The sequence below is a fragment of the Gossypium arboreum genome, chromosome 5 (genome assembly GCF_025698485.1).
Source record: "Gossypium arboreum isolate Shixiya-1 chromosome 5, ASM2569848v2, whole genome shotgun sequence".
Classification (NCBI taxonomy): domain Eukaryota; kingdom Viridiplantae; phylum Streptophyta; class Magnoliopsida; order Malvales; family Malvaceae; genus Gossypium; species Gossypium arboreum.
In genome coordinates, this window is record NC_069074.1 from 5,345,352 (window position 1) to 5,359,355 (window position 14,004).

The following is a 14,004-nucleotide window of genomic DNA, read 5'->3' on the forward strand; positions in this document are numbered from 1 at the left end:
CAGAACTTGCATGATTTGTTATTCAATAAAATTACACGTCTCGTTATTCTAGATTATTGTTAATATATTTTAGAATACCCTCCAAAATTGAAAACTCTAACATAGTGGACGAGTTTATCTGGTGAAGGTTTGTATAGAAAGATGAAATGGGTTTTAAATTAAAAGAGGGAAACATGCAAATTAGGTCAAGTCAACATTTTAAATATCTTAATTAATGAAAATTAAACCAAAAAAATATAGAATAGGCAATCTTGACAAAATGCAACATAACATACTTGAGATATGGAGTAGTATATAATAAGACTTGGAAGTGATGAACTTAGATATTTGCTTTTGATAATTTCAACTCAAGATGATGAATTTTTACAGTCCGAAATTAAATCTAAATTATTATTTTAATACTAAATTTGATTATAAAATATAAGTAATATAGAATTTTTATTATTTTTAAAATAAATTAAATTGATAAAAGAAGTTTAAATATTGGAGTTGGCCCAGTCCAGGCATATATATATGGACAACACAACCTACAACTAACGTTGACTTGGTTGCTCCCAAAACCCGCCAGTTTCCTCCAGCTTTGTAGCGTTGAAAAGTGAATACTTGATTCTTTTTGGGTTAAAATCTGCCATCAGTCCCTGTTTTTGTTCAAAATTTGGAATTCAATCTTTGTATTTTTATTTTCAGTAATCTAGTCTCTAACTATTTAGATTTCAAATTTTAGATCAAATCGTTAACACTACTAAAATTATTACGTTAATTTTGTTAGCGTGACATTTTGAAATAAAAAAATTGCTTTCTCAATAGCCATGTAAGTAAAAAGATAAGGTTGCAATGAATTTAAATTTAACAAAATAATTTTAATAATTAGATCTGAATTTGAAATCTAAAAAATAAAAAGACTAGATTCCTAATTTTTAAGAGTAGAGGGACTTATGGCACTTTTTTTTTTTTCTCCTTCTTCGATTGTCCTGGTCCACTTAATTACTTTGAAATTAATTATGGGTGGTGTCCTCATTTATTTCTCTTGACAGATAGTGCCCTTATTTCTAATGCGTTAATTAATGGTGCTATCTGTTCTCTATTACTACTATCCTCGATGCTCATCGAATCGTTGATGTGAAAAACCAACGAGTACCATGGCTGCCGGGGAAGAAGCCTCCACTTCTCGCTCTCTCCAAGAGACTCCCACTTGGGCCGTCGCTACCGTTTGCTTCGTCTTCATCTCCCTTTCCATTATCATCGAATACTTGATTCATCGCATCTCAAATGTAGGCAAATTAACTTCTTCATCTACATCAAAAAACAAAACCCTCCTCCGTACCACATATATAGTAATTATACACTTGTTTAAACCATGTTTCGCAGTGGCTCAAGCGACGTAGGAAAATTGCACTCTTTGATGCCGTCGAGAAGCTTAAATCCGGTAAACTAAAACCACACAAATATATTTTGATAAATTGATCATCTTGGATTCATATTTATATATATACATATATATATTTGTGGGCTTGGTTTGTGGTTGCAGTGCTCATGGTGCTGGGTTTCATGTCACTTATATTAACAGTGAGTCGGAGCTTCATCTCCAAAATTTGTATACCCAATAAAGTTGCAAATTCTATGCTTCCATGCCGGAAAACCCTTGATTCTATTAGAACTACCCAAGACTTGGGATACGACCAAATATGGAGCGTCCATGGATTGCATGAAAGAATATTGGATGATGATGAAAATGTTTCTCCAGAGTACTGTGATTCCAAGGTTCCTTCTTTAATATTGAAATTAGATAGTTATTTTTCTGACTGATTTAGATGTTTTAATAGATTAAATGGAATTGGCAGGGAAAGACGTCTCTAATATCAGAGGAGGGGGCGAACCAGCTGAGCATCTTCATCTTTGTGTTAGCGGCAATGCAAATTGTGTATACGGTGCTCACTATGGCTTTGGGAAGGGCTAAGGTTGGTCATTATTTCAAAATTATATTTAATTAATTAATCCTACTTCTAAACTTATCCTAATTAATTAAATATTTTTCGTTAATTAATGTTAGATGAGGCGTTGGAAAACCTGGGAGAAGGAGACGCGAACGGTGGAATATCAAGCTGCCAACGGTAAACTATTTCCACCTTTATCCCGTAATTATGATATTATATTCTTAATTGTTATGATTAAATTTTTGTATACTGATTATATTGCTAAATTCTATAAAATTATAAGAAAAATATCAAAATTAATTAATTTTAAACTAGAAGCTATTAATTACGAGAAAAGGAAAAGAAGGTAGAATCTATATGATTGAATTGTATAAGCTTATATTTTCTTTTCCTAATTAAAAAAAAAAGATATTTAATTATGTGGCTCCTTAATTAGTAATATTGTAGTGGGCAGTCAAAATCAAAATTAATTCTCTCCTGTTTTTTTCTATCAATAGAAAATTATTTAACACGCTTTTATTCTGAATTTTTTTATAGCCTATAATAAAATTTGAGAATTTATAATATACGCTATATAAATGTAGATGTATTTTGGGCGAAGCATTTGATGATTTTAATTTCAACTCCTCTTTATACTTAATTTCTTTAACAAAATATATTTCAATTTTTCAAATTTTTATAAATTTTCCTCATTACCTAAATAATTTAGCTTTAGCTATCCAGATAAGTATTTTATATATTTTTTTTGTGTATTTTTTCCATAAAATCATTTTAACACCACCTTTCCTATTGTCGGAATTAAATTATTATTATTTATTTTTGGAAAGCAATTTTATATTCAAATTGAAAAAACTTGTGGGTCAAATTTTGATTCATAATTAAAAGGAATGAACCGAGCATTGAGAATCACGGGGCTAAAAATTCCAATATAATATATATTTTAAAAATTAAATAATTTCCTAATTTCAATAGTGATCATGTTGTTGTCTTATATCTACTTAGAAGCACAAAATTATTTTAAAAGGATGGATTATGGATATTATATCCAAAAATAATAATTAATTTTCAACGTTTAAAATCTTCCTCTATGTTACAAAATTACAGCATATTTCTGTAAACAAAATAATTGAGACATTGTCTTCAATTTCCAACATAAATTCTCATCTTTTTAATTACATGTTTAGATTTGTATTAATATTCTTTATTTTATGTTAAATAATTTTTTCCCATATTATTACATTAATAACCAAACATAAATGTATTAGATCCTAATCGTTTTCGAATCACAAGACAAACGACTTTTGCACAACGCCATATAAATCAATGTACAGACGCATCAAACCTTTTGTGGACTGTAAGTTTCATTTTCTTTTTAAATGCATCAATTTGGGGATATATATATATATATATATAATGGTGATAAAAAGTTATATTGGTGCAGAAATGCTTCTTTCAACAGTTCTTTAATTCGGTGGCGAAAGTTGATTACCTTACTCTACGCCATGGTTTCGTCGCTGTTAGTACTATCCTTTCTCCCATCTAAACTGCACTGGATTTGGTATCATTAATTACATTTATTAGTTAAATTATTGGGTTCATATAAATACGTTTGTATACAATTTGCAGACTCATTTATCAGTAGGTAGTTCTTTCAATTTCCAAAAATACATACAACGATCACTGGAAGATGATTTCAAAATTATAGTTGGCATCAGGTACTGAAATTGTTTAATATAAAAATAAATGAATGTTAATTCCATTAATATTTTGTGGTTTAATTTCATGGAGCAATGCAGCCCTTTTATGTGGTTCTTGGTTGTTATCTTCCTACTGGTCGACGTACACGGTGAGTAGGTTTTCCTATTTACTTCAATTTAGAGTTTAAATATTCATGGGTTTGGCAAAAATATCCGATTCTACTGTGTAGAACTGACAGACTTGATTTTCTTAATCTCTATTTTAAGTAATGTGTTGTTTCAAACGATGTTTGAATTTGAACAGGTTGGAATGTGTATCTATGGGTTTCATTTCTGCCATTGACAGTAAGCAAAGCATTAATTAAAAGATTTTTAGTGTTCTTAAACAATTCTCAATTTTGACAATTTTCTCAACATGGGTTCAGATAGTGCTGATTATGGGAACCAAACTGCAAGTAATATTGGCAAAAATGGCACACAGAGTGGAAGATCAGAACAGTGTAATCCAAGGAGCCCCTTTGGTGCAACCCAACGACAACTTCTTCTGGTTTAATAACCCCAAGTTTGTTTTGACCCTTCTGCATTACACTCTCTTTATGGTACAAGTTTATCTGAAATTTGTTGTTTATTATACTATTTGTTGATTGAATTTAACACCTGATTTTTGCATTACTTCCAATTCTCAGAATGCATTTGAGGTTGCCTTTTTCGTCTGGGTCACGGTACTTAATACTTGTTATTAACCTCTTTCATTTTTTTTTTCAAGAAATAATCTCCACGTTTACATCTGTATATGTACATTTATCTTACTTTGCAGACACAATATGGAATAAAGTCCTGCTACCATGAAAACAGAGAAATAATCGCCATTAGGGTGGTGTTAGCGTAAGCTCAATTCCTTGTTCTTTTCATTTTTTTAAAATTTTTATTATAAAAAAGTTAATTAAATAGAGACAAATATTATTCAAACTTTTCATTTGTATCTTAAGCATATTTAAATATTAAATATAATGGTTCTTTTTGTAATAAAATATAATCGTATCTAATAATTATCCTTATTCCAAAAATATAAATAGCTAAATTCTTTGAATATCCAGATATAAAAATCATACGAGTTTAAATATTTGAAATATGTCATTTTACAGTGTGACGGTTCAGGTCATATGCAGTTACGTTACTCTTCCCCTCTATGCTCTTGTGACACAAGTAAGGTTTATGCATATTCTTCATATTACCTATAATCAGATATAATCATGATAAAAGCAAAATCAGCTGTGGATTAATTTCATTTTTTTCATATATTCATAGATGGGATCAAATTTCAAGAAAGCTGTGTTGGAAGAGCAAACAACCAATGCAATAAAACAATGGCACGCCGGTGTGAAGCTGAAACGGAAAAAACAACGCCTATCTTCGCAGGCTGCTGCCGATGATTTTCCGGAAAACAGCACCACCATTTCCACAGTGGATTCATCTTCTCATCAGCCTCCAACACTGGCTTCTTTCGAAATCGGTAGCGCTCTGGAGATACAAGAAGCTGGCCCTGCTATGCCTACTTCCGTGGCAGTGGAAATACAAATGGCTTCCATGGAGAAGAAATTAGAGAGAGGTTACCGGGTTATCTGACCAATTACGAAGCCTTCTTTATTATTTTTTTGTTTATTTAATCTGTATAGGAATTATTAGTAGATAATCCTTTGCAACATGATTCAATTAAGATACCAGGTACTTGTTCATATCAGAAAATAGGGAAATAACATTTAGGTGGTTCTATTAACTTTTGTTCAAGGTTAAAATTTGACATGGTGACTGAGCATTGAATTTTTTTTATTTAAGTTTATTATTTCCTTTATAGATTTTTATAATTTATTTTTATCATTATAATATTGAGAGATGAAAAATCAGGATAACAATATTAGTAGCAGAGTTTAAATTTTTGCTAATAACTTCTTGACCTAGTGCTAAGTGTATTTGTGTTATAATATGATAACTTGAGTTTAACCCCTAGCAATTTTACCTCTACCCCTAATAAACTTTTCTGTTTTTTTCTCTAAGTTATTTGTTTCTTATCTTTTGTTTCGCTCAGTAGCGGTACCAGCCTTTGGGCTAGCTATCACCTGCTTTTTTTTCCCTTCCTACCAATTCTCTCTTTCTTTCTTTTTCTCATTCACTCCACGTGTCTTTTCTCTTTTTCAGTTTGCAAATCTATTTTGTGGGTAACTTTCTTGTCTTTACAAGTTATGATGAATAGATAATGATGCTTTTTGTTTGCAAAAACTCCACTAGCCACGAGTAGTTTTTTTGGAAAGTGAGTGACTCTTCGTCAGTTTCTTAATTTGTTTTTATTTTGAGAATATTTCAGAATAATAAATGAATTCATGAGTCGATTTGGACTCATGTTGTCTAAGTTTTATATATTTTTTTGTTTGTTTTTCCATTGTTCAATAAGTCTTTAGTTATAGATAATAAGTTTTCAGTTTTAGAATTTTTTTTGTCTGTTCTTGTAGCATGGTTTTTAGTCTTGTTTATACATGTAATATTAGTTTTACAATTGATTTTAGAAATAGTTTTATTGTCGTTCTCTATAGTTTGGTGAATGCTCGATTCTTTTGTCGATTTTTGCTCGCCGCTTTGAACCATTCGGGGTTGATTTTCTTATTATCTTAAGTGCTTGCAATCACTCCAGATATGTCGTGCTTGAGTTAGGACAAAGTCAATTGTCAACATGTTAGAATATTTTATTGATGCTGATGCTAAGGCTAAAGCCTTTGCTATGTTGATGGAGCTTGTCCTTCCTCATCTACAACAAGTGTTCATTATTATTATTTCTTGAATTATATAATTTCATTCATTGAATGGATTAACGAATTTACCTTTAAAAAAAGTAATTCTTGAATATAAATTTGTTTGATAAACATGTGTTTTAAATTATATTATTTGAGGTTTTTTTGTCTATTATGTTTTTGGTTAAACTGTGATATTAGTCCCTCTACTTTGATAAAATTTAAGATTTGATCCTTGCATATAAAAAGTTAAAATTAATTCCTCTTACTTTTCTAATTAAAATCTCTATCCAATCATTAATTCTTAGTATATCCCATCAAAATTTATCAATTTAGCACGTTGAAGACATGACTAACAAAAATAAACATGTTAAGTTAACAAATTTTGATAGAAATTACTAAGGACAATAACAATTGCACAAAGATACAAGGACTAATAGCATATTTTAACCTATATTTTTTTATATAAAATCATAAAAATTAACATGAACTTGAAGTACACTAACTTTTAGACTTTCCATTTTACCATTTTAACCCATGCTTCATTTAGTTCTTTATAATTTTTTAATAAATATAATTTTACCTCATATTTCAAACATTATTTATTTAATAATTGTAGATTAATAATTGTAGAATATATAAAATAAACCATTTTATATGATACAGACAATGATTTGTGACTGTAATTATGATAGTGATTGTGAGGTAAATGAAAATTTGATACTACTTTAATGATATGAAAACATGCTAAATTTAACTATCGCAGCAATTATGTACGAATAAAGCAATTGTTGGGAGGTGCAACTATGTTTGAATTTCTATTACAACATGTAGTATCGAAACATAAAACATGTTTGATGCCACCTAGTTACCTACCTACCCCATCTATTAATCCATGAAAAATCACAATCAAGAGCTTGGGTGGCTCCATTCGCCAATTGAATCCATTTGTAGGGCTAAGATGGATTATCAATTTAGAATGACAAAGATTTAACATTGTAAGAACCATTTAATCCATACAGTAACTGTAAGCATGACATGTTGAGACAGCGACCATACAGTTGAGACAGAGACAGAGACAGAGATAGAGACAGAAACAGAAAAAGAAAAAACGAAGTAGAGGCCCATTTGGCTTGGTTCAAAAAAGAAAGAAAGAAAAAAAAATACCGGCCTGAACTGAAATCCATTGGCTTGGATCATATCAGCTTGTTTCCTCAGTTATTTTTTTAAAAAAATTAATTTGAAAAATTATATGTAATATATTTTTAAAAATTCTCATTAATAGAAATAAAATATTTATTTTATGATATAAAAAAATTAAAAAAAATGAAAATTAGGTTTGATTAAATAATGGAAAACATGTGGGTCCATCCAATTGGGCTTGGGGTGGTCTACAACAAAAGGATTTGGGGGCAGAGAGAAAATATTGGTGCCCACTTCGGCCCAATTATTATTTCAACCCATTAATAATTGAACTAAACGACACATTTTAGATATTTTGGCCATATTTCCACTCTTTTACCTTTTTAAAGTGTTTTTGACACATTTTATAAAAAAATAAAATAAAATAAGACGATCCATTATATTTAAACATAAAATATAATATTATTGTATATAGATCAAATGTTGCGAAATATTTACATGTTTTAGGCCTCCAACTTTGACAAAGAGTTTCCCTCTTATTGTCGTTTCTTGTGAATCTGAGATTTTTCTTCTTCTTTCTTCTGGGGTAGTGATTAGGCCTTCCCGATTTTAATGAATCTTGCTCTCTTCCTATCGTAATTTTTGTCATGAAAAATGTCAGTTATAAAAAATTTATGAAATATAAAAAGAAAAAGGAATCTTACTTAAAGTTGATGGGGTTTGCATGTAAAATGAGACGAAGGGAAAAAAAGGTGCACCATTTTCGAATTGAAAGCGAAGGGTAAATAAAAGGCATCTAGTTTCGACACACAAATTTGGCGTATGTGGAAGCAATTACGTGCGACAAACAATAGTGCATGGGATTTGTAAAGTCATTGTAGGCAACTCATTGGGTTCTGAGTGTGAAATTGACATATGGTAATACTAGGAGTGATGAAATCAAAAATCATGATTTTCACTTCTGTTAGTTTTAAATTTATATTTCTGATTAATGCATTCATATTCATATTCATATTCTTATTCATGTTATATTTGAATTGCTTTATATTTCTGCCAGTTTTAATAAATTATTACTGCTTTAATGGTAAAATTATTCTTATACTTATTTTGTTAGTTTTAACCTATTAGGCACTTAAAAAATTTTAATTTCAAAATATACTAAGGACTTGTGATTAAATAATCCACATTTATTTTTAACTCCCAAAAACCTTCAATGGTCTCGTTTAATTGAAGCTTTAATAAAAATTAATTACTCCATTGTCTACTCATCATATTCAACCCAAAAAACTCATAAAATTTATTCAACAAATTTCGTTCCTCCTCTTTTTTTCTTATATAATCTCTTTCACATGATAAACTTCACTTTTTAGGAAACATAAATATAAAATCTCAAAAAAAAAAAAATTCAAGACCACCCTCATGAAGAATTTATTCAAATTTTTTTATATACTTAAGAAACCAAAGGAATAAATTACTATAAAAATGTCATTTAAAAAAAAATCACCGCATTAGGCTTTTTTTTGAAAAATGACGGGACTAGCCGATTTTACAATTGGAAATATTTTCTACGGGCATTTTACAAGGGAAATTCCTTTTTTTTTTCTAAAATTATAGAAATAGGCCGACCTTTTAATTATTTACCGGACTAGGCCGTTTTCTCTGAAATCACGTCCACGTCAGCGCGACTTTATTGTCCACGTCAGCAAAATGCTTCCCCGAGGGAGCGTTTTTGCCTGTTTTTTCAATTAGTTGTTTTAGGGTTTACGGTTAGCGGTTTAAGATTTATAGTTAGTGGTTTAGGATTTTAGGGTTAATTCATAAAATTAACTATTAATTTTAAATACTAAATGCTAAATTAGAGTTTAGGGTTTATGGTTAGTTAATTAAATTAGGGTTATTCGATTAAATGAGCGTCAATTGATTAATTTAGGGTTAATTGATACATAATGGTTTACACATACTATTTTAATATTAGAAAAATAATTCGATTACTTTAGCGTTTCGATTAATCATTTGATTAAATGAGCGTTAATTGATTAATTTAGGTTAATTAAGTAGACGTTTCTGAACAAATAGTGTCAAAAACGCTTCAAGCAGGATGCACTGTCAGCAAAATTTTGGAAAAAAGCTCCCACGTGGACGCGCTTTTGCTACAATAGTTCGTAGAAAAATAATTCTGAGTAGACGTTTCTGAACAAATAGTGTCAAAAACGCTTCAAGCAGGATGCACTATCAGCAAAATTTCGGAAAAAAGCTCCCACGTGAACGCGCTTTTTCTACAGTAGTTCGTAGAAAAATAATTCTGAGTAGACGTTTCTGAACAAATAGTGTCAAAAACGCTTTAAGCAGGATGCACTGTCAGCAAAATTTCGGAAAAAAGCTCCCACATGGACGCGCTTTTGCTACAGTAGTTCGTAGAAAAACTGAGGCTATAAATGAGCCAAATTTTATTCTCAAGTTGCATAACTTACAGCAAAAAAAAAAAATTGAGAGACAAAGAAGAATAGAAATCTAAGATGAGTGAACGTATTAATGCTGTTATTTATTATGATGGTGAGGTCTGTAACACAGAGAACGGTGTTGTTTTTTATCGGAGAACAATGAGGCGGTTTTAACGAACATAGATTTGACAAAACTTCGTAAAAGAATTAAGCGTAAAATCTTTGGAATGACGCCAATGAAAGTTTTGTGTATTAAGTATCGATTTTGTGCTTCTGTTGATCCGGTGACACATGACTCATTCGACATCAAAGGTGCTCGGAGCTTGGAGGCAATGGTGCAGACTCATCTCGATAGTGGATCACCCTATCTTGAGTTATATGTACAATTTTCATCGCCAAATGATGCATTTGGAACTTCAACATTTACTACTGGTGGAGAGGAATACATGACCCCTGCCCAGCACTCCGTTAGTGGGTGGCAAAACACGGAAGTGCCTGTATTTGGTAGCAGTATGGAACACCCGACCCCTGCACGACACTCCGTTAGTGGATGGGACATGCATCTCAGTGGGTCGATGTTTGATGCTGGAAATACGTACTGGGGAATGACGTCAACTTCAAGTGGTTGGCAATCCACATCTGATTGGAGACGTTGTGAAACGTCCACAATGAGGGATGATTTACTCCCCACGATGTCTACCAGTGAGGGGACCTCTTACGTTGCACATGATGATCGGTCAGATGATGAGTCCGATGCGGATCCACCTCGAGAGGCTGGCCCCGATGGTGCAGAAATTGCATTATTTTCTGAACCAGAGACTGTTCCAACCATACCTGAAGATGTCGAAGGGGGTTCAGATGATGAAGAAGAAGATGCGCGATTCAAGGCGTACTCGCCTCCAGTCCACATGCATAATGTCGATTTATCTCAAGATGATGCGTTGGAGTTTCCAGATCTACCACATAGAAGGCGTGATCGTACAAGTTCCTCATTGGATTCGAGTGAATTAGAAGTTGGTAAAGAGTTTTCAAATAAAGATAGTTTTCTTGGTACATTAAAACAACATAGCATCATGAACGAGGTTAACTACAATGTGATCAAGTCTAAACCCGATAAGTTTGAGGCTAAGTGTGCAGTGCAAGATGGTACATGTTCATGGAAAATCATGGCTTCATTGAGGAAAAGGACAGGCTTGTGGGAGATAAAAAAGTATAAAGGTCCACATACATATACTGCCAGTATAGTACCACTAACTGTTTAGGGTTTTTTAATAGTACTATTATTGTAACACTCCCTAACCCTAAACCATAACCGGAAGAGAGTTATGGAGCATTACCGGAGTTTACAGAATAATTACACACAATTCCATTATTTTCTTATGTTCATGTCAAAGTTGTCTTCTTGAGCAATAGTCACTAAAATATTTATATCTGGAGCTACGAAGCTCCAAATTAAGTTCTGTTAATTTTCCTTGAAACTAGACTCATATACCTTTCTACCATAAAATTTTCAGAATTTTTGGTTTAGCCAATTAGTACAGTTTATTCCTCAAAATTACCCCTAGTCTGCTATTTGACAGCTTCGACCTTTCTTTACTAAAATTTAATTATCTCATAGCACAGGACTCAGGTGATGTTCCTGTTTATTTATCTTGAAAATAGACTCATTAAGGATTCTAAGAATATAAATTATAGCTCATAATTATTTTTATACAATTTTTAATGATTTTCCCAATTCAAAATAGGGAATTCCGAAATCAATCTGATATTGTCTCATAAAAATTCAAATTCATACCAAATTATTCAAATCCTATTTTATACCATAACCAAACCCTAAATTTATTTATTTCATCCTTACATTTACAATTTCAAAATGACACGCACATAAGACATCCTAAGTACATGCCATTACCCATAATTAACACACTTTACCTCATTGAATTTGAGATCGGCCTGGGATGCTGATTCAACGTTCTATCTTTACTTAACCTGCGCACGGAAACAAACCGTACGCTGAGTATGGAATACTCAGTGATATTTCCATAATCCGAACACTTAATAATATAACAATTAAACTTAAAATCACAATAACAATTATAAGTATTCATTTATTTATTTTATAGATAAATTTCATTTACTTACCATAAAAATTCTATACAAGTCATATAACAAACACAATAACATATCTGTTCAATTCTTTTCATTTACTTACCGTATAATTTCTATACAATATATTCACAATTCATTTGTATTCACACTTTACTTCTTAACAATATACCATTTAATTCATTCTAACATCAATCATCATCCATTTGAACTTCACTCATTTCATGAACCTTTTGGTTCATGTTTTCAATCTCATATCTCAATTTCAATTCTCAATTCAATTTCTCATTTCATTCCAATAGCTCAGTCAATCAAATTCACTCGATTTATCTTTTCACTTATTTACCCCTATTAACAAGACTCGGACTCGATAGATCTGGATTCCTCCCAAACACACCAGAATATCCAACCCAAACACACCCGGAATATTATAAATCCTCCATAACACACCAGTATATCATATCCTCCCAAACACACCAATAAGGCATTAAATGCCTCTTCGGATAAACCGAAGTATATAATAACAGAAACATTTTCTCGGCCGAACTACAAATCTCCTCATCATATCACAAACCCAATGGCATGCCATTTGTATCCAATCTGGTCCGATACTATTAATAGGATATTTGATTCACTTTCTCAATTTAATAAATCTTTCATCAATATACCATTCTAATAATCACATATATTCACACATTTTCACAATTTCATACATTTTCATTCAATTCAACAAATATATTTCAATTATTCACATTAATTCATAATCAATACAACTCAATTCACTTTTCAATATCAAACATTCAATTATCACAAATCTCATATATTCATATCAATTCCTCATATTTCCAATCAATATAATTTTTAATATAACATTCATTCAATATTCAAATTTTTACATAGATCATATATATATATTATAATTTCAATCAATATAAATTTGATAAATTCATCACATACCAAAATCAATCCATTTCAATTGTAAAACATCATAATTCTAACACTAACAATTGTCATATGTATATAAATATAACAAATAATGACTGAGTTCGGATCATAGAAATACAAATCGTATTTTTCGAGCTTTTCCAAGCTTTTCCTCGTCGACTTTGCTATTTTCTTACTGAGCCGAAACTTCTAGAGACAACGTTAGCTACGGAAATTAAAACAATTCATATTCATTAATTCACTACTAATTTATATCTAATTAATTGAATTTTCTATTCAATTTTCTACTTTAATTTCAATTTAATCTTAACTAATTTTCACTTACGTTTCTAATTCAATTCACATTCTATTTCTATTCAATTTTCATCCATACTCTCATTTAAATATTAAATTTCCAGCATATTTTCCTAATTTCAAAATTTCATCAATTTAGTCCCTACAACATAAAACTTATAACTTACTTTACAATTTGATCCTATTATCAATTCTAGCTTGAAATTCACTCAATTAAACCCTTAATTCACTATTTTATTCAACATGAACTATACTTGAAAATCTATAAACTCTCAAAATATCTACTTAATTTTAATAAAACCTTGTTTTAAAGCTTCTAAAACATCAAATTTAAGAGGAAATGACTTAATTGACTTACCAAATTAAACTTCAAGCTTCAAACCTTAAATTTTCCCTTTTTTTATTTCTTTTCTTTCTTTCCTTCCTTCCCTCTCTGTTTCGTTTCTACTATTCTGTTTCTTCCCTTCTTCTCTTTTTTTATTTTCTTTTGTTTTATATACATATATATATATAATATTATTTATACTTAAATAATAAGTAATACTTATTTATTATTTATACATGTGTATATTATTAATACATGTGTATCTATTTAAAACCATACATTTGTCACTTTTCTTTTTTTTTAATTTATTTAATAATAATAGTTAATAATAATTTA

At 30.5% G+C, this 14,004-nt stretch overlaps 1 protein-coding gene and 1 long non-coding RNA gene across 2 annotated transcripts; one reads left to right on the top strand and one right to left on the bottom strand.

The window, feature by feature from the left end:
* Nucleotides 1–1,006: 1,006 nt before the first annotated feature.
* On the top strand, nt 1,007–5,483 carry LOC108450752 (MLO-like protein 3). Its single transcript, XM_017748509.2, has 15 exons — nt 1,007–1,271; nt 1,369–1,426; nt 1,529–1,761; nt 1,842–1,958; nt 2,051–2,111; nt 3,200–3,288; nt 3,376–3,450; nt 3,561–3,649; nt 3,731–3,780; nt 3,936–3,976; nt 4,057–4,230; nt 4,318–4,353; nt 4,449–4,516; nt 4,777–4,837; nt 4,940–5,483. Exons 1-15 carry the CDS (start codon nt 1,140–1,142, stop codon nt 5,255–5,257), a joined length of 1,602 nt encoding a protein of 533 aa, XP_017603998.1. The 5' UTR covers nt 1,007–1,139; the 3' UTR covers nt 5,258–5,483.
* Nucleotides 5,484–11,747: 6,264 nt separating this feature from the next.
* Nucleotides 11,748–13,841, bottom strand: LOC128292804 (uncharacterized). Its single transcript, XR_008282730.1, has 2 exons — nt 13,702–13,841; nt 11,748–11,987 (listed from the first exon to the last, which is right to left on the bottom strand). It is a non-coding gene; the product is annotated as an uncharacterized LOC128292804 (long non-coding RNA).
* Between the last annotated feature and the right edge of the window lie 163 nt (nt 13,842–14,004).

What these genes read in the sequence shown, in the direction of transcription:
- LOC108450752 (XM_017748509.2), top strand. Translation starts at nt 1,140, where the DNA reads ATGGCTGCCGGGGAAGAAGCCTCCACTTCTCGCTCTCTCCAAGAGACT. An exon ending in CATCAAACCTTTTGTGGACT is followed by an intron (nt 3,289 to 3,375) that starts GTAAGTTTCATT and finishes ATATTGGTGCAG; the next exon opens with AAATGCTTCTTTCAACAGTT. An exon ending in TGCATTACACTCTCTTTATG is followed by an intron (nt 4,231 to 4,317) that starts GTACAAGTTTAT and finishes TCCAATTCTCAG; the next exon opens with AATGCATTTGAGGTTGCCTT.